At 39.1% G+C, this 20647-nt stretch overlaps 5 protein-coding genes across 5 annotated transcripts; 2 read left to right on the top strand and 3 right to left on the bottom strand.

Moving 5' to 3' along the window:
• Nucleotides 1–739: 739 nt before the first annotated feature.
• Nucleotides 740–1965, bottom strand: LOC137742893 (cytidine deaminase 1-like). Its single transcript, XM_068482836.1, has one exon. It carries the CDS (start codon nt 1895–1897, stop codon nt 977–979), a length of 921 nt encoding a protein of 306 aa, XP_068338937.1. The 5' UTR covers nt 1898–1965; the 3' UTR covers nt 740–976.
• Nucleotides 1966–4931: 2966 nt separating this feature from the next.
• LOC137734418 (uncharacterized) lies at nt 4932–7950 on the top strand. Its single transcript, XM_068473694.1, has 8 exons — nt 4932–5287; nt 5797–5864; nt 5983–6130; nt 6225–6305; nt 6509–6595; nt 6923–7008; nt 7107–7227; nt 7595–7950. The coding sequence occupies exons 1-8, from the start codon at nt 5006–5008 to the stop codon at nt 7670–7672; spliced, it is 951 nt and encodes a 316-aa protein (XP_068329795.1). The 5' UTR covers nt 4932–5005; the 3' UTR covers nt 7673–7950.
• Nucleotides 7951–8664: 714 nt separating this feature from the next.
• On the bottom strand, nt 8665–11169 carry LOC137734427 (tetraspanin-2). Its single transcript, XM_068473700.1, has 2 exons — nt 10377–11169; nt 8665–9175 (listed from the first exon to the last, which is right to left on the bottom strand). The coding sequence occupies exons 1-2, from the start codon at nt 10876–10878 to the stop codon at nt 8868–8870; spliced, it is 810 nt and encodes a 269-aa protein (XP_068329801.1). The 5' UTR covers nt 10879–11169; the 3' UTR covers nt 8665–8867.
• Nucleotides 11170–15595: 4426 nt separating this feature from the next.
• LOC137734694 (uncharacterized) lies at nt 15596–17639 on the top strand. Its single transcript, XM_068474337.1, has 2 exons — nt 15596–16071; nt 16162–17639. The coding sequence occupies exon 2, from the start codon at nt 16186–16188 to the stop codon at nt 16990–16992; it is 807 nt and encodes a 268-aa protein (XP_068330438.1). The 5' UTR covers nt 15596–16071; nt 16162–16185; the 3' UTR covers nt 16993–17639.
• Nucleotides 17640–18863: 1224 nt separating this feature from the next.
• LOC137709210 (1-aminocyclopropane-1-carboxylate oxidase 1) lies at nt 18864–20252 on the bottom strand. Its single transcript, XM_068448333.1, has 3 exons — nt 19993–20252; nt 19667–19887; nt 18864–19558 (listed from the first exon to the last, which is right to left on the bottom strand). The coding sequence occupies exons 1-3, from the start codon at nt 20092–20094 to the stop codon at nt 18964–18966; spliced, it is 918 nt and encodes a 305-aa protein (XP_068304434.1). The 5' UTR covers nt 20095–20252; the 3' UTR covers nt 18864–18963.
• Nucleotides 20253–20647: the final 395 nt, after the last annotated feature.

Below are 20647 nucleotides of genomic sequence, written 5' to 3'. Positions count from 1 at the left end.
TTCCAATTTTTATATTTTGACAAACGATAACATTAGTGCGTTAGTTGTTAAGGAGGAAGATCGGTGAGAATCAAACCTGCACCAGAATACATAAACAACATTACTCTTGACCATTGCGATAGACATCATCTGCTCTTTCACTTTTTTTTTTTCTTTTTTTTTTTTTTGAAAGGTGAAGGTATTGGAAATCCAGCTCAGTAGATATCCACACTCCTATCAAATTTGCAAAGCTGAGTTGACTAATTCAATTTAAATCCGGTGCTATCCATGTACACCATCTAATCCATAAGCTTATGGTAATCTTTGTTCTTTTTCTCTGTTTGGCTGACTGTACTAACAAAAAAAGCTTTTTCCTTGCAAAATGTTAGCTTCTGAAAAAAGTCGGCACTTGGCAGCCACTAAATGGCAAACATCCCACAAGCTATGACAGTAACGTAATAGCCAATCTCATGACGCAAAGTACTGAACCGAGAAATTCCATTTCCACAAGGTACAACAAAACCAATTCCGTGGATGGATTGCAATTTGCATGGCGTCATGCAGGATAAAGAAGTTCCCTACAACACGGATGCCCATCCATCACGCACTGTCGTGTGAAAAGGTTAAACGAGCAACAATTTGATAAGAACAGAGAAGTCCAAGGATTCATATACTTTGAGATTGGCAGCGACAAAAACTTACGAAGTGGATTGATTACAATTTGTATGGCGTCATGCAGGAGAAGAACTTCCTTACAACGAGATTCGAATCACACACTTTAATTGGATTAGGATACTGCTACAATGACATTCCGTTCACCGTCAAAGATCATGCTTATTTGTTTATGGACAGCCTAACCCAATACACAGAAATAAGAAACTCAAACATTACAAAATGCCCATCCCGTTCTCCGTCAAGGACAATGCTTATTTATCCTTCATTGATTCACAATTCATCCAATAACAACACTTCGTAACAATCGCGTTACTCATGATCATCAAAGATCAAGACTTTTTACACAATTTGAACCCGAACCGCAGTGAAAAACCCGAAAATCGACCTTGGGCGAGATTGCCTGAAATAGCAACCTCGCCGTGTGCTCTTGCTTAACCAAGACGTCAGCTTTTTCCACCAAAACCGCGCCCACAATTTTCTCATACCCGCCACCACCGCCGACAATGTAAGCCACCACCGCCGCCTGAGCCGGGCCCATGCTTGGATTATAGGCGGCGGACTCCATGTACGACCCTTTGTACATTTTCCCGTCGGAGTCCAAAATCGCCACACCCGACGGGCACCCGCTGTACGGCGCGTGTGACTTATTCGCAGCCTCTAAAGCCGCGGCTTTTAACTCCGCATTCAGTTTAAAATCTCCGGTTAAATTCTCGGTTTCGCTCAAAAACGACAGGCCGTTTTCGTGCTGCTCTAAGAGCAACGGCACGTCCTGTCCCAGGAGGTCTTCGGGTCCGAATCGGTGGGGGAGTAAAAGGAGAAGCGGGTCGAAACCGTTTAGCCCGGAGTTGTCGTCGCCTGATTCCACCGAGGTAATTAGGATCTGGATATCCTGGGCTCCGCGGATTTCTTGGAAGAACTGGCGGCAATGGCCACAAGGGGCGGCGGAGACGGCGATGTATTGGAGCTTTGATTCCGAATGGATTGAGAGGTTGGTGACGAGGAACTGCTCGGCGTGGACCGAGTAGTGGAGGGGGAGACCCGGGAACTCGAGGTTGACGCCGAGGAAGATCCGACCCGATGAACCGTACCCGACGGCTCCGACGTGGAATTTGGAGATGGGCGGGCGGGCGAGGGCCTGGGCGGGCTTGACGAGGGAGGGGAGGAGCTGGAGGACGGTGAGGTTGGACTGCTTGGCCATTGATTCGGCCTCGGAGGCTTCGATTACGAATCTGGGTCGGTCCATTTCGGGGAGAGGGGTGGGCGGGTCGTCCCGGTTGACGGGATAGGTGGGTTGGGATCGGAGAGGGAGAGATCCTAGAAATGTGGTGGGAGAGGGAGTGGGGAGGGAATGGGAGTTGTTTATATAGAGGTTTGAAGTGGATGTTGCTGCGTATTTAAGACAAAAACATTATTAAAAAATAAAAGACAAAAACATTATTAACCACAAAACTTTTATCTTTTATTTTTCAAAAAACGATATTCTAAATTACTTTACTTATAGAATACGACATTCGTACCATAATGTAAGAGATTGTCTCGTTGCCTCATCTACGTATACAATGGTCTGAGATGTTGTAGTTTCACCCCATAACTTGACAAGGATCGAAGATTTGAAGTTGTGTGTGAGACTATGATCAACTAACGAGCGAAAAAGATCAAATACGAATTTATGCATATTACATCATCCCTGACTTCATAGCTCATTCAACAAGAATCAAGTTATGCATGAGACAATGATCAATTGAGATGAGCAGGAAAAATAAAAAATGAATAGTCTCATTTATGAGTTTGTCTTCGGTAGTTTAACCTACCAATTAGTTCGACTTTTTAAACAATCTTTATTATTTGATTTTTTTTAAATCAATCATTACAGTTTGTTTTCCGAACTACTCAGTAGTCTTAAACTATTGAAGAAAAATTGTTGAGTTACATGAGAAATTTTCAAACTCAAAAGAGCATTTCTCTTTTAAAATGAAATCGTAGGTATAATTTTGGTGCATGCATAGTGCAACAGTGAAAGCCAAGTAGGTAGCTAACTATTCCCACATGCAATCATGCATCTGTGCCTGTGCTTTTCTTCAAAATGTTTTAAAATTGGATGGACACTTACCCACTTGGAACTTTCTGTCTACTAAATTGCTGCAAGCTAGCAAAGCATTTGTTTATCTATTCTGTCACATATTTTGGTGCATGCATAGTCACAAAGTACCATTTTTTTGGCTGTCAATTGTTTTGGAACCCTTCCTTCTAATCAACGTTCCTCCTCCCTTCCTCACCATATTTCGTCTTCTTCCAAGCTGCACTAGAGATTTAAAGTTTTGTGCTCGAGAGCAACTTACATCCAACAAAATATCTCTAAGAAAAAAAAATTACATGAAATAAGTTTATTATTAAAATGACGTCTCGGTCCAATTATCCAATATCAAGGGTAAGTTGAGTTAAATTTAAACATAATGTTGCATTACTAGACTGAGACGCTATTGTGGTGGTGAATTTGTTTCATGAAATTCTTCATATATGTAGGGGTGTGATATCCACACACCATTTTTTACTTTTCCCACACCTTTTTAGTTTTTAGTCGTCAGATCGAATAAATTGAAGAAAATCAACAGACATAAATTAACAAATGATGTATGAAAAGTAAAAAGGGTTGTGTGGTATCCGCATACCCATATGCACTACTTTTTTTTTTTTTTTTGGTACAAAGTTACTTTTATTACAAACCACAAACTTACAGACTAGCAAACCAAATGCCCAAAGCTAAAATATATAAACAAGCCAAAATGGGCCACACAAAAGGCCAGCCGACAGCTGAGGCTCCAAAACAAAAGCAAAGCTAAATAGAACAGAAAAATCTACAGCTATCGCCGCCCCAATAGTGTTTCTCGTTCCGTCCAATTCCAAGCCCACAACCAGTCAACGTCTCGCCAATTGCAACATCCAACCCCGATCAGCTCTTCGAGCACAACTACAAATTAAGGATAGCTGGCAAACAAATGAAAGAAGCCAGCTACCAAGATGAAGCCCATAGAAACCCATAAGCAACATTGTTAGTAAGGGTAGACAACATAGAGAAGGTGATGATGTTGGAAACACCGGAGTTCTACTTACCATCTCAAGAGGATGCATGGTTGTAGATCGAAATATGGATGAACAAGGAGGGGGATACTAGTGGGGTAAGAAGAATAGAATAAATCGGATGATATGAAGGGTAAAAATAGTAGAAGGATGGAAAAGAGGAGAAAATGAAAGAAAGGGAAGAACGGTGACCGTCATCGAACGAAATTAGGGCTGGCGCCACCAAATTTGCTCAAAATTGAAAACCTCAAACAAAACGGTAACGAGTACTCTCAATATGAGAGAATGAGCTCGTTTGGATGTACTTTTAAAGTAGTTAAAAACACTTTTAGAGAAAATGTTTTTTGGTTCCAAAAACACTTAAAGTGTTTTTCCAAAATTTACTTGCATTTTTGCTGAAGATTGATTTTAAAATATATCTAAACAAGTACAAAGTCTCTCACTAGGAGAAAGAAAGTTTTGTACTATAAACACTACTTGTTTATACACTTTAAAATTTTCCCTTTTTAATTTCTTCAACAAGGATAGATATATCCAAGTTAACCTTTTCAACTGTGACTAATTTCTAATTTATTTTTCCTAGTAAAGCAAATGACAAGGAAATGCCATAGAGACGAAGAAACTTGGAAAATGGGAAAGCCTGCAAGCAAAAGCAGGAATATGCCATAAAAGCCCAAATCTGGATTGGGTCCATGTATTAGTAAGCTGATAGAGAAATTTAACTAGACATAGCACGTTACAAAAATGATACATAATTGTTTTAAAATACTGTTATTGTAACCACTATGGCTCAGTAGTTGGAGATGAATTTCATGCTCGTATTATATATGATATGTCCTGAGTGCGAGGATGTGCTAAAAAGAAATAATGTTGGTGAGAAACCAAATCTGAAACTCAAAATACCAATTAGCTTGATACCACACCAGATAAAACTTCTTTCTAAGATCCCAAATCCTCTGCAAGCCAATTATTTTATAAGTGAAGTAACGAAGAGCATTTATCTTTATAAATAAGTGAAGTAACGAAGGACAGTTATCTTTATATTTAAAGTCATGTGTCGATTTACCCTCGATTTTTCTGTAAAGAAAAACCAAATGTTCGAAATATTGAAAAACAAAATGAAAATATGGGCTCGATTAGAACACTGTCATGCAATAGCCACGTAAACTCCAAGTCCACCACAAATGTTGGCAAAGATGAGACCCAATATTTCCACATGATCTTTAAGAAATAGATTTTCTTTCCTTGATATCATCTCCGATTTTATAAAAAAATGGCCAAATGCATGGGTCTCAGAGTCCATCAGTTACCAATTTTGGCGGGTATACGTCCTTGTTCTTCTTCTTATTTAGTTCCTAGAGCTAGAGCTGCTGGCTCAGTTCCCATTTCATCAAAGGTTGACAACAAGTGGAAAAGTGGAGGGAGAGCTCCCCGCCGTCTGATCTTGGGCCTTGGAGTCTCGTTTTGGGCCCAGTTGATGAACATGTCTGGTGCGGTTGGTGGGAAATCTTTCACTGCTTCTGCAAGGTTGAAGAGCGGCCCTTCTTTTGAAGAGGTAGGATTTTTGTCTAAAGTTTGGATTTTGATTTGGTCTTTTAGCTGTTTTGTTGATTTGGTTTCTGGGTTTTCTTCAACTTTGGAATTTGATTATGGAATATGTATCTGTTTTGCTGAATTGAATCTAAAGTTTTGATTTTTAGAGGAAAATTTGCATTGGTTATGTCGGATTCTAGGGTTATGGAAAATTGAGTGATTTTGTGTAGCTAGAAACCTGAAACAGTTAGCTACTGGGATAGCGAAAACCGGAGAATAACTTCCCTGCAACGAGATGTCATAATTTTCCGAGCCAATCTTATGTGAGAAAGTTAAAACGCACACAGTGCATGATTGACACAGGATACCAGTGTTATCTCCAATGTCTCCATAAACCCTGCAATTAGAATGTTCTGGGTTACCTATGTATATAAAATTACTGAATTTTTAAAGTTAACCTACTGCTTGATGTTAGGATTTTTGTTAATTCTATTTGGCATGCCTAATCCCACATTTTGTGTCAAATTAAAGATACTGAAGAATGTGGAATGGCCAGAGCAATTTCCCTTCAAGCCTGAGGATTTCCAGCGCTTTGATGAGTAAGAAAACTTCTAAGTTGTGTTTTTTGCCTTTAGGTGTTCTAGAAAACTTAATAAGTTAAGCCTAAGTTCGTGTTAAACTTAATAAGTTCTGAAAACTAGAACTTGATTTGATCAGGTCATCGGATTCGGTGTTTTATGAGACTCCACGCTTTGTGACACATATTGATGATCCTGCCATTGCGGCACTGACCAAGTACTACTCAAAAGTGTTTCCTCCTAGCAACACTCCAGGAGTAAGCATGCTGGACATGTGTAGCAGTTGGGTGAGTCTCCTTAAGTTGTAGTGCGGAGAGTCATCCTCATTGCATAGTTGTAAGTTTTCGAAGTCATGATCCTGTTTTTAATATGTATATTTAGGTCTGTCACTTTCCACCGGGATACAAGCAAGAGCGAATAGTGGGAATGGGGATGAATGAAGAAGAGCTAAAGCGCAATCCGGTACTTCTTTCTCAGATTTTTAATGTAGACATATCAAATATGCAGGTGCTGCACCAATGATTACTTGCTCATTTTTTATTCTACACATGTTCACACAAACTGTTTTTCTTGCAATTGAAATTGCATCACAGTTCTTATTTGGGAATCTTCTTACATTATCATTTCGAATCAATGAATATACCCTCATTCGTTGAACTTTGTAGGTCTTGACAGAGTATGTTGTGCAAGACTTGAATGTGAACCCCAAACTTCCCTTTGAAGACAATTCTTTTGATGTGATTACTAATGTGGTATGTATCTGTCTTTCCGTCTCTTTTACTATTTTATCTACTTACAATAGAATTTATGCGGGCGGCATTATGCTTTTGGAGCTCATAATCACTGGTTGTGTTTACATGAGAAAATCTGACAATCAGGATTACATAAAGGAATTATCATTTTGTGTAGTTGTTTAACGGCACATATGAACTTGTTGATCGGCACTAGGGTTTTAATTTGCAAAATGTATTCTGTGTTCACACAATCTCAGTAAATGACTCGAGGCGACCAATCTTTCCAGTTCCTGATAACTTTGATGATTTATCTGCTCTTGGAGTTTAAGAATTTTCATATTGCAGGTTAGCGTTGATTACATCACAAAGCCTCTTGACGTTTTCAAGGAAATGTGCCGGATTCTTAAGCCAGGTGGACTTGCTATAATGAGGTGATCATTCTGTCCACTTTTGTTGTGCTAGTTGTTTTTCTTAATCTTTCAGGTCTCCCCTCAACCAGTTCTAACTTAATGAAAATGTCTACAAACAGCTTTTCCAACCGTTGTTTCTGGACTAAAGCAATCTCAATATGGACATCAACCGGTGATGCTGATCATGGTTTGATTGTGGGGGCATATTTCCACTACACTGGAGGATTTGAACCACCTCAGGTAGATTGTCTATTATTTTGTTTCAGTAACAGAAGTAGCACCTGCTCTGTCCTAATTCTCTTTCCGATACGGAGCAGCATGCACTGATCATAGCATGTACAATGTCTACTTATTGCATATAAAGCACAGATAATCAGCTCAGGTTCACATATGACATTCCAATTCTCTTAATCCTGTTTCCTGATTCTTCTTTTTGCACATTCGATTTTGGTTGACCAATATGATCTGTTAGTTAAGTGACCTCAGTGCCGAGCATGTACAGTAATGCAAAGTTGTATACGGTTTACCTAAAGACCAAGCCATGTATTGTAATGTAAGGCGTCGAGACTTCCTGTAGTTTTCTGAACTAGTTTGCTACTTTCTGCAGGCGGTGGATATATCCCCGAACCCTGGACGCTCAGATCCTATGTACATTGTATACTCTAGAAAATTATCTACGGTATAGAGATACCGAATGCGAGAAATTTCTTCGTCTTCCAATCGATGCCCGAATTTCAAGAGGAATTTTGTTAATAGTTGCTAATATAGCCAGTGAGTCATCCCAAAGAAGAGTTCATAGTAAGTGAACTTGCAAATCTGCTCTTATTTTCTCTGTACGCTCTTAACTCCAGTGTGCATGCAAACCAACTGAAGTGGTTACATTTCTTGAAATATTTTCTCTTTACAAGATGTCCGTTCTTTGTTAAAAGACATACATTTCGAGAAAATCTCTTTTTTGATCAATTTTGTTCGACTTTGGTCTATTTTGTTGACATGGTTAATTATTTAGGATATATAATCGTACTCTAGAGCTTCGGTTTTAGGTTTAATTACTCTGCCCAAAATTTGATGCTTAAAACTTGAATTCATAGCGATTAACCATTCTGAGTCACTTGAATACTTTAGCTCTATATAGTGATTTCACTCCCGAAAATAATCAACCGTGTCAATAAATAGAAAACAGAACCCAAAATTCTAGCTTGGGTTTACAACTATAACTATTGATCACCTTGTTCCTTGCAAAGTTGGTCTCCGTAGTAGGCAAAGTCGGTGCATATTTTAGATTGTAAGCATAGAATAGAGTGCGCGCGTGAGGGTAGCTGCAAAATGCTGCCAAATTGCCATACATGTTCAAAGCACATAGATCGATCTGTCCAAGAAGCTGCAAGGACCACTGAAACAGAAGCATCTTATACCAGTTAAAAAAAAGACAAGAAAAAAGAAAAGTTGTCAACGAGATTCGATTCTCTTATTCACTAAAGGAGAAAGTCATCGGCTGATCAACAACCGTCGTTCATACGATTTGAACTTCAAACCTCTTTTAACGAAGTGGAAACCAAGTGCGGCTTAATCAAATGGTCGGCATTCGAGTATTTGATAACTCAGTTTTTTATCAGAATTTCATCGCTTGAAATAGAAACTGAGTGCTGCTAAACCAGAACCAAATAGTCGTGTACGGGTATTTGAAAACTAAACATCATTCACAGCCTGTCAATTATCTATCCATCCATACAGTGTAGATAGAAAAAGAACATACGAATATGTACATTGACTACACTAGTGACAAACAAGGACTTATCAAAAGTCATCAAAAGATAAGAAATTGAAAACAGAGGGAAGGTTTAGGTGAGGCGAGAAATAGGGTTGTGTTTGGAAGCTAGTTAAACCCAACCCTGCTTGTACCGGCGGAAGAGTTCCTCCGTCTGGGCGTTCTTGAAGGCGCTGCAGGCGACGAGATAGACGAAAATGAGGATCACCACAGCCACAATGAGGATGACATTGACTCTCCTCCATTCTTTTCTCAGGTTCCCCAACAGTCCAGCCCTGCAGGAGTTGCAATTGTAGCACAACAGGTTCTGGTCATTGTTCCACAGCAAGCAGTCCGGGTCAGCTCCTGTGTTCACTGGGTTTATCCAGAGTGTTGGATTCACATAGCTGTATCCACATACCGTTGGAGGTTTACAACACCCTGACTGTAAAACCAACAACAACAAATTAGAAAAGTCGCCCCGACTATGATTATTGTCAGTGAGAAACACTTTGAAATTCAAACTACATAAATGTATCCATACGTTGTCGGAGGTTTTACAATAGTCTGACTCTAAAACCAACAACACATGACAACTAATAATACTAGTGAGAAACAATAAAAAACCAAACTACAGTAATAATAACATCTCCGCATCTCCAGTACAATGACAATTGGATTCAGGGGTTTTATCCCGTCCAAAGTGGAGGTCCGTTTTTACTATGAAATGGAGTTTCGAGGGGCGTATTTGTGAAGAACCCTAGTAACAAAAATAGAAAAGGGTAAAGAGAAGAACATCACCAAATTTTGTCAACATGTGAGTGTAATATGCTGGCAACAGCCACACGATGTTCCTTGTAATCTTGTCCAATGATTCAATCAATGGAAAGTTACAAAATGTGTCCCCAATTATGCAATTTTAGTTCACTTTCATTTGGTCTACAATCCATGATTTCTTATAATAATTCAGTAAGGTAGGTATCATGGGGAGTGAAATGACAGCTAATTCATGGACCATATTGAAGGGATGCAATGTGGTGTGGGGCCTGTGGAATAATACATAAACAAAATTGGTGGGTCCTACTCTACTTCACTTTATATATAAACTTCAGGTAATTTCTGACTTTTGAACTTCTAGTGATCTTTTTCCGTCATATTCTAGTAACTTCACAACGTGGCATTGGAAAAGTAAAAAGATTAAGGAACTAGGGTTTAGTAACCTCAAGGAGGAACTAAATAATTTCATTCTAAAACAAACACCATTTTATATTGGCAATTGGCATCGTTTGAGATTGTTTTTATAACAAATATTTATGCTCGTAAGCACTTATGCTATAAGTGTTATTTATTATAACATATAAATTATTAAAATTAAAAAACGCTCACTAGAGAAGTACATGATTAAAAGAACGCTTCTACAAAAAAACTTATAAAGTTTTTCTGCTACACATAATTAGAAGCAAGTTTAGTTCCGAGAAATCACTTTTAGCTTGCTTTTTATCCTTTTCCAAATGGATCATAGAGTTCTTTATTTTTCATCAAAGTCTCTAATTCAAGTTACTCAAGGCAGTTAAAAAGTCATCTTTCTCAAAAAATTGAGAAAAAAGAAAAAGAATCTCTTTGAAAATTTGGAGAGAGAAACTTGCCTGGAGAGGAGAGATGTGAGCAAAGAAGAACTGATCAGCCGACATGTACTGCTGTGTAAGCTTAGGACAAGTATCAGAGTCAGCCAAACAATTCCTTATCTTCTGCCAATTCGAAGAATCCCTCACATAGTCCCTCAGCCACTTCGAAAACCCGTCAAGCCGGTACTCCCTGTAACCCCTGCCGGGCACGGCGTAGCTGCCGTCGGGCCTCGTGACGGTGAAGGCGAAGATGAGCAGGACAAGGAGCAGGATTATGAGAGCAGCCATGCAGAAGAGGTAGAGAGCCAGAAGGCCCTGTTTGTTAAAATAGGCGCCAATGAAGCCGGCAAGGGAGACGAACAGCATGAGTACGCCGAGGATGAAGACCGGCCACCGGAACAAGCGGATGCACTCGTTGTCCGGCTTGGAGGCCAGCCAGATGCCGGCGGACATTATTGGGATGGCGCAGAGGAGGGCTGTGAAGTTGAGGGCAGCAGTTATCCTGTTGCTCACTCCCATGGTGTGGGACTGGACTAATTTGGAGGAAGAGTGGGGAGAGCGAGTGTGGGAGGGCGGATTGGATTGGATAGTGGGATGGGATAGTCGGTGGGGGAAGGGTTTTGTGTTGGTTTCTTTACTTCTTGCTCTGTTTTTGGTGTGAATTGTCTTGGTGGTATTGGGTTTTATATGGTTTGGGATATGGTTTTGGGGTGGGAGTCTTATTTTTTTTGTGCATTGGGAGGAGGAATTGTAAGTAGGGTAATGTTCAAAATCACTAATACTCAGAAGGGATGTCAAAGTGATCGACTTACAAGGGAAACTTATATAAAATGGAGACACTAAGATGGTAATGTTCAAAATTTATCATGCGTCATCGCATGAAAAAATTAAAATGTATTATAACGTATGATATGTTTGAGATATTATTAGTCTTTGCTTTAGGTAAGATATTGTTCAAAACAACTAAGAATGTTCAATATTGTAGTTCATGCCATCTTAAAGAAAATATATCAACCCTAAGCAGACACATTCTAACATACAATCTTCCTACAATGATGAGATGATCCATGTTACCTCAACTTATAATGTGCTTTCCCAATCTCCAATGTTGATTATTTCGCTACTCATATTTTAGATTGATAATTCCTTCGTTTCCTATGCAAGTAATCAAGAAACAAAAAGAGTAACACTTAGATTACTAGTTTTTGGTAAATTTAACTTAAAGTTTACTTGAATTGATAATGAAGTATTAATTTGATTAAATGACCTATCATGGAATTTTTTACAATTGCCCCCCTTTGACACGGATCCTACATCTCAAAATTTCTAAAGTTTGCAACTTTACTACATGTCGTTGAAATTACAAGAAAAAAGTGGAAACCGCGTTTCTCGCCAAACAACGAAGCCGACGCGCATTTGAGGCGATTACAAACACGCCCCACCCGCACTCAAGTCAACAGACAGAACTCCCGGGCGCGGTAATGACAACATGCTTGCCCACGTGACTCGAGCTCAAGGCTCCACGTTGCATAGATTTGATTGGTCCAAGGTCTACTTTGAGGAACAATGCATAGGTCCTCTCAATATGAAACTGATCTACCGTCACTTCACGTTTTTGTCATCAATTTAATTTTAAGAAAATTAATGAAAAAATGATTGAAAACTTTGAGTTTTAATGATAAAGACAAAATAAATGGTAAAGTGAATAGTATCATGATTGATTTTTTTAGTGTAAAAATGTGGTTATTCGTTAAAGTGAACAGTATTTTGGACTTTTCGTTAAAACTCCCTTTAATTTTATATGAAAATAACTAAATAATTATTGTATTATCAAATATGAAATATCCATATATTAATGTCATGTAGGTCGTTTTTATCAGCCTAAGTCTAAAAAATTGCACAAAACATTGTGAATGTGAGCATGCTCGGTCGAGCGAGTAGAATATGTATGGTTGTGTCAAATGTGTTGCTGACTTCTGCACTCAAGCGGCTACAAGAAAGGAAGGAACACCACTTGACCTAGGGATCTAGAACCTGAAGATAAGGTTGCCTAATTTACTGCAGGATCTCCCAAGCCAATTTCGGTTGCCTTAACTATATTCGTGAGAATATAAGTGTGCCAAATCAGTATCAAGCTATAAAAGCACAGGCACTAAAAAAGATGAGAGTTTTTGCCGAAATGCAAAATGCAAATGAAAGTAACCAATGAGAGTAACCAATTGTAGACACTTTATTTCGCTGGAAAGCTAATGAAGTGATCTCTTTCGGCGAAGGAATCGAAGATTCTTCACTAATTGAGACTTGGATAGATAACCGACCGAACTAGTCTAGAAGTAGTGATGTTTCAACGAACTAAAGGTACTCTCAAAACAATTGGTCATACAACTCTAATGACTTCCAATGAACTGAATATGTAGCTGGTTGCCAATCCAGTGATGTTCCGACGAACTGAATATGTGGCGATGGGGAGAAGTTAGGATAATTAGTATTTGTCTCAGAATTGTGAGAAAATTTTGACATAGAGTAAGATTTTCGCATAAAGCATTTAAGTTGTTTGTTTGTTTGAGTTGAAAGAAATGTTCATGTTGCAAAACCTATTTGAGTTATAATGCTACTTTCGTTGATGGCCAAGCCATAACTCCCTTTTTGCTGTAATCACAAAAATAGCTGATACGGTCCTGATATATCACTGTCACCAAAAAATAATCCCTAATGTCATAAACCTTCCCTCTTTAAATGCACCATGTGTCCCAAAGTCGTTAGAAAACTTTGTGATAATGTTCAAACTAATGGATCTGTATGTCACAAGTCAAAGAAGTCTATCAAACCATGATGGCATTTTATCCCATCATCATGTGATTGATAATTTGGAGATTACCATGTGCTAGTCAATCTCTAACCCAATTACTCCACCTCACCACCAACCAAAAGATAGGATATATATCCTGTCTCCATCTAATACTTCATAAATATATAACCATGCTCATTTAACATTTGTAACGTATATTCACTCATTCTTTTTTACATGTACGCGTGCATTTGTCCAAAAAGATAATTTCACTCTTTATCTAAAGCCTCTCTAGATTTTCACCTTATGGTCCTTATCACCTTAGATCCCACAAACTTAACTAAAACAAACTGGAATGACTAGATAAACCGTTACTAACCTCTCAAAATAATGATTATTATTATAAAAAAAATAATCAATGGTAATATCATGAAATATCATTAGAAATGACTTATTTTCCTCTTGTCTAACAGCCAAAGTGTATAGCCGAAAGCGTGATAAATAATGCACATTGTATGGATGTAAATTTTTGTCGTCTTCTCTTTTGACGAAAATGCACATGCAAAATAATAACACCTAAGATTAAGGCCAAAAGCTTCTTGTGCCCACGATGAATAGGGGGACTTTAACCGAATAATCTCCGATGCTAAAGTTAGAATTTGAGAGAGAAAGTGTTTAGGAATTTTTGGGAAGATAATAGCCTAGCATTTTAGTGGAAAAACATGGCTATTTATAAGGGAGTGACTGGCTCTATTTGGAGAATATGGGCTGGCCACATATGGTCAAATTATGAGTGTAATTGCAAGTTATTATGTGAAATAATATCTTGCAATTAACTTGGCAATTAATTCCAAATTGAATGAGAAAATTGGGAGTTACCTTTTGAGTGAGGATTTGATGAGGAATGATGAGAGAGTTTTGAATAAATACCATTTTGATTACCTTTAACTCTTCCTTGATTGAGCCGTTATTGTCCATTGCATGTGCGTGGGAATCTCGGTGTGCCTCGAGGGTAATTTTGTCATTTTCACCTAAAAGTACATGTGTCACCTCCATAATTTTCTTGATTATTTTTTGCTTCACAAATGCCCCCACATCTGCTGGGCTGCTTGCAAGAAAGGGCAGCAGGTGTAGAGATCTCCAACTTTGATGTTGATTCCCACTTGGACTTGGAATTAGATTCTTCTAGGAAAGGGAAATAAATCGCTTCCAAAACCTATTTAAGCCTACCTTAAGTAGGGGATCAAATTAACTCCGGAAGGTAATTATTTATCCTTACAAGAAAGAGAGAAAGTTAGAGGATATTTGTTTCCCCTCCCCTAGCACTTTCTTTACTTGCTAGTGCAAAGAACCATATTCCGTTGATTTCTTTGTCTTCTCTGTGCCGTACCAATGTAAGAAAAACTTAATTTCCTTTGTCATTTTCTTGGGTAGTGCTGCCACAGGGCAGTCGTCGGGGTGGTGCTGTACGCCGACTGGCAGGGGCCAGGAGCCGGCTTAGCATGGGCCGATGAGGTGGTGTGGCAGAGGCCATAACTTGTGTTGCACGACTTGATTGAAGCTAAGGGCTGGCTCGGTATGGGCTGAGGAAGTGGCGTGGCATGGGCTACAGTTTGGGCTGCCACGTCTGGGTTGTTTGCCAAGAATAAGGAAACTACTTGAGTTTGATTTCTTAGCTGCAGTAGATGGAGCAATCAAGGACGGAGCTGCTGAAGATAAATTGTCGAATGAGCGAACTATTGAGTGTGAAGTGGCAGCTACCCCCTAATCATTTGCTGCTTAGCTGGTATTCGAGTATTCGATCTTTTGAGTTGTGTGGCCTTTTCACACTAGAGAGCAATTAATTTATTCTCTCGCATTGGAGAGCAGACCCATATGGGTGTCAGGGAATTAGTTTACCTTTTCGCACTAGAGAGCAATTAGTCTATCATCTCGCACTGGAGAGCAAACCTAGATGGGTGCTGGGGAATTAGTTTAACCTCTTGCACTGGAGAATATACCTAAATGGGTGTCGAGGAATTTGTTTACCCTCTTGCACTGGAAGACAATTAGTTTATCCTCTTGCATTGGAAAACAAACCCATATGGGTGTCGGGGACGGAGAGGTAACAAAATAGTGTGGGTGTAGGGTGGAATTGGAGGAGAGGAGGGGAAGAGGAAAGAGGAAGATAAAAAGAGGGGGGGTGAGGGGGTTGCTGCTGATCCTAAGCCAGAGCAAGAGCTGGCAACTGCAACAAGAAAGCTAGAGTGTTTGGGTATGAGGTGAGAGGGTAAGGTATGATAGAATATGAACATGTTGACTAAGACAAGTGCTAGCATAAATTCGTTAATGACAACTGTTTGGACAAGAAACTGCAACTTTCAAGTGCACCCAAAGAGAATAACTCAATACTAGAGCAACTTTCACATAAATCGAACTGACGTGAATTCAAGTGGAGATCAAAATACCAAAAAAGTCTCATATGTTTATAGAACTGTGTTACACAGAACGTGTTCGGCTGTCCGTACCCAAATTTGTTCTGCCTTAAAGTATTGTTCAATTTAGACCGTGTTTGGGAACGAGTACAAATTAAAACCCCATAATCCAATCACTTGTTAATCAAAACGAACATTTTAACTTTCCCGCGTCTTATTAAACCTTTCAAAGCCCCTCTGATTCCTGAAACCCCCAGCCCAACAGAGTGTTGCAGAGCCGGAGCGGGCGACAATGGAGCAGTGGGTCCCACTCTTCGACATCTTCTTGACTTCCCCGACCCCCGAACCCGAAGCTTCTGCGTGGCTAAACCAATCTTTCAGCGCCTCATAGTCATCGGCTACCCCAATCACCACCGGCTCCTTCCTCTCGTTGCTGATGAAACCTCTGGACTCGATCGTTGCCAGAGATTCTCTTTTTTCGACTTCGGGTTAGCCTTCGATCACAGAAAGGTGAAGGGTCGAAAACCAATTGTTACTTTTTCTTTTTTTAATGATAATTTTAATGGGCTTTGGCGACTGATTTGGAGTTTTGATGAACAGGTTTTTATACGGACTCTTCCGAACATGGTTCAGTCGCGAATTCTGTCGTTTCTGGATTTTGAACGTCAAGGGTTTTGCGGTCGGGACTTGGCGAGGTTGGCGAGGACTGTTTTGAGTGGAAGTCAGGAGCTTGATTTATGGGTTCAGAGGGCTGCACGCAATCTGCTCGATGGAATGTCTGAGTCATGTTATGATTGGATTAATTGCTTGAGTTTGGAGTCCGTGGAGGATGCGTTTGAGTCCTTGCCTAGGTGGCTTAAGGACTCCGTGGCTTCCAGTGATCTGGTCCTACCATGGCTTCCTATATCGCCTGAGGAATTGAATTCGAGGACAATGAGTGGTAATTGTGAAAACTATGATGGCTCGTCGAGTCAAGTTGGAGAGGATGAAGGCATGTTTATGAATGATTTTCTGGAGGAAATGAATATTGACGACCCAGTTAGCATTCATCTTGAACCTGAAATTCAAAAAGAGGCAGTTAATTTGAAAGCTCAGGTTGCAGATTTTCAATCAACTTCTAAAACCATGGGCTTAGCGAATGAAATTCGTGAACTTTGCTTGGACAAAGGAGGAGATTCTTTGATGATTTCGGGATTGATTGAACCTTGGTTAGCTGACGATGAGATTGCTTCAGTTGTACTTTCTCATCTAACAAGCAGAAGCAAAGAAGAGCTTACTTGGCCAAGCCAGGTTTTGTGCTCGGTCATCCTTCCCAAGTTGTTGGTGCTTGAGGAACCAGCTTCTCGAGTATTAGTGACTGCAATGGTGGAGTACCGCAAGCTTCATCAAGGGGCCTGTGAATATGCACTCTTATTTCAACTGATTCTTTGACGGGATGGCATCAATAATCCCATATGTGATGTGATTGCGAGGATCATTGATGAGTGGATTTTATATTATATATTTAACCCTATTTTTAGTATATTTTGGATAATATTTTGGAAGAATTTTGATACTTTGAATTGTACTTTCAATATAGGACTTTCGAATTCTCCTGGAACAAAACGTGGTCAAACGGACGAATTTTGGAGTAATTCCAGTTGGAGGATGTTCGTGAGTCACTTAGCTTGATCGTATCAAAATATCAGATTTTTCCACAAAACGGTTATTTTCTGGCAATAAAATAAAGGAGTAATGCGCGATGCTGAAAAAATGACGTTTTGGGCTTAAATTGCGTTTTTGGAGCCTAAGATGACATCTGATGGGTTCTTGGCCTTCTAGAGATGTGTTCAGAATGTCCTGATCTTCAAAACAAGCTATCATGGGCCGGATTTGGAGGATATTTGAGGCTAAAACGTGGCTGGACAGTTACTTAGCCGATTCTCCTAGCTTAATTATGACTTTATTTTCTAAGATATTTTATTATTATTTAGTTTTCTAATTGGAACAAAAAAAACTACAATTTTAGGGTTTGTGCGATGGCACAGCAGCATATATTGCTTTGCCGTTCTCAGTTTTACGTACGCTCTATTATTCAACCTTGGAGATAGGAACTCGGTTAGGATTCTTGGAGAATTTCGATCCTTTACTTTAAGGTGTTTTCAATCATTTTCTTTATAATAATATTTTTTATGATTTTAATTATTAATATGCGTAACTAATCCGTTTTGCTACGGTGAAGCCTTGAGCCTTAGTATGAATATGTAATTTTTATTTAATTACTTATGACTGATTGCATGCATGCTTTGAATTATTGATCACTGTTTTAAACTATCTAATTGTCTTAATGCTTGACCACCATTAGGATCGTTAGAAAAGTAATTTGATACAATTTTGGTCGGAAGGTTCCTTGAAATTGACAATGGTTTCTTGTGATTAATAATTGTAATTTCATTTAAGGTGAACACCACATCTTAAGGGTTGCATGGTTTTTCAAAGGGTTTTCATAAAACTTAATGAGTCTCTCATGTTCATATTTGATCCAAACGTTCGTACGGATTGCATGTTAGATATACGTTCTATGTTAGAGGTTCCAAGTAGAATAAAATTAAAAAAACCTAACCTTCAAAGTGGCATGTGTAGATCATAAGTAATTGGTAAAAATTCATAGGATTGTTAGGCGATGGTGAAACCTAGTGCTTTTCTAAATTGGTATTTAAAACTCTTTTATTTTATCATATTTATTTTTAATTAAAATTCGTTTTTAATATTACCCAAATTCAAAATCTATTTTCTCAATTTTTAATTCTAAGTAGTTAATTAGGAATTGTTTCTACATAAATCATTAAAGTAGTCTTTGAGGAGAACGACCTTACATGAGCATCTATACTACAATGGTATGAACATAATCATTGTTTACCCTGCTCCAAAGCATGTTGAATTATAATGTTCATTCAACACAGAGTTCAGATGACCATATTGTTTACCAGGCTAAGGAATTGGCCGGAAATTTTTCCAACTCTCTGAAATTTGGGAACTTTTTGTTATGCTTAGTCAGCAAATGTTCTCCGCTCTTGAAGCCTCACAAGCTTATATTGACTGAAGTAGCTGAGCAAAACAAAGCCTTCTTAGCCAGATCTCTATTAGGTAAACTGGCTGACTTGGAACTTTTTAGATGATGAAATCGTACATTGCCTCCTCTTAAAAGCATAAGAGATACCAGTATTTTGTGTAAAGGACCCCCCGTTCAAAGAAGAAACAAATAGTTGCATTCGTTGCCAAATCTTTCCTTTTATTTCTTCCTATAAATTTCTTGAGTGCTCTTTCATGTGGATGACATAACAACACTACAGAAACGGAAAAAGAAAGAGAGAAGCAAGACACTCATGACTGAGCAACAGAAAATTTATGTGATTGGCACTTTTAGGAAAGGAACCCATTATGGTTATTGGCCATTTGCTTCATTGTTTCGAATCTAAGGCCCTTGTCTGAGAACTTTGTGGTGGCATAATGCTTCAGGTAGTCTTGAAAACGGAGGTGATTGGGGTACAAGAGCTTGGGAGCGGGAGAGATGATGGCATCGCCGGCAGGATTGTAGAAGGTAGCAATGGATAGTCGGCTTCCATTCTTGTCTGCCAGGACACGGTGCAAAACACTTTTGTACCTTCCATTACTCAACACTTCCACCTGGTCACCTATGTTCACAAACATGGTGTTGTTCTTGGATGGTGGAATTGCAAACCATTCTCCATCTTTCAAGAATTCGAGGCCTGGAACTTGGTCATCTTGGAGCAGGAGTATGATCCCACCAGCATCAGTGTGCTCCCGAAGTCCTCTCACAAGCTCTGGCTGAGGACATTGAGGGTATTTTGCAACTTTTGTTCCCACAGAAGGACCCTTGCCACCAGAGAATGCATCCTTTATATGACCCTTCTCCAAACCGAGATTCTCACACATGAGCTCAGAAAGTTTCTCTGCCATCTTAATCAGCTGAGCGATGTACTCATTCATTGTTTTGCTGCATTTCATGCATACCAGTCAGAATACATATATGCATATGATTTCAAAGTGTCATTTCGCAGTTCGTAAGTTATGGTTTCTAACATCCTATTGAAAACTGACTTACCAATGATCCTCTGAGAAGTTCGGAATCCCTTCAATATTTGATGTGGGGCGATGCCAAATGAAAAATGAGCTTTCCCAGTCTACTTCCGAGGTAACTTCTTGATCTAAGCTTTTAGCTATCTCTGACTTATAAAAGCTCTCTCTCAAATTTTCCTCATAGTATTCATTTATCAATTGCTTCACTTTATCCATCAACTTCTTATCAATTCCGTGGTTCTCAACCTGCAAATATCAAGCAATACATTCGTCAAGACTCAAAACGACGTGATAACAGATATGCATTTAAATTTCGGAAACGAAAATGGAAAAGGAAAACATGGTTTTTACTTGGAAGAAGCCCCATTTCTCACAAGCTTGGTGCAGAAGAGCCATCGTTTTGCTCCTTGCTTCCCCGTTGAGCTCATTAAAGTCTATCACAGGTATTTCCATCTCGTTTATCTTTCTCTGATCCTGATGTGGAAGATAGGTAATACAACGGGGTATATATAGGCCAGAAAGCACTGTGATTACCAATATTAAATAAAGGGTAGTTAGATTAGATTGTGTGGTAGTTACAGATTAATCTAGAGGCGAATTCGTCGGATGCCTCGAAAAGAGAGGAAAACCAGTCCAAGTTCAACTGACAAAAACCCCATGTGATTCAGCATAGTTGTTTTATACATAATATCCAACCAAGTCAATCGAGATCTTTCGCGTAAAGTAAACCATGTTTTGTGTCTTTCATTTTTGCAAGTAAAACTTTCCCGGATTAAGTTATCACCCCTTGTAATTCCAAGCATGTGCATCTCTCCATTTCTCTCCTGTTCATATTGTTTCTTTCTGTCAAGTGGGCATTATTATACGCGTATTTTTGCCGAAAGCTACTCTGATCGGTTGTTTTTGCATTGCAATTCTTCGTTTAAGCAAAACTAGGGGCAGTGTGGTTCTGAATGCATTGCGTCCAAACAGGCAAGGAGAAACTGCGGATTGAAAACTCTGCCAG

The sequence above is a fragment of the Pyrus communis genome, chromosome 1, assembly GCF_963583255.1.
Source record: "Pyrus communis chromosome 1, drPyrComm1.1, whole genome shotgun sequence".
In the NCBI taxonomy this organism is placed as follows: Eukaryota; Viridiplantae; Streptophyta; class Magnoliopsida; order Rosales; family Rosaceae; genus Pyrus; species Pyrus communis.
Note: the sequence above shows the minus strand (reverse complement) of the source record. Positions and strands in the feature narration are given on the sequence as shown.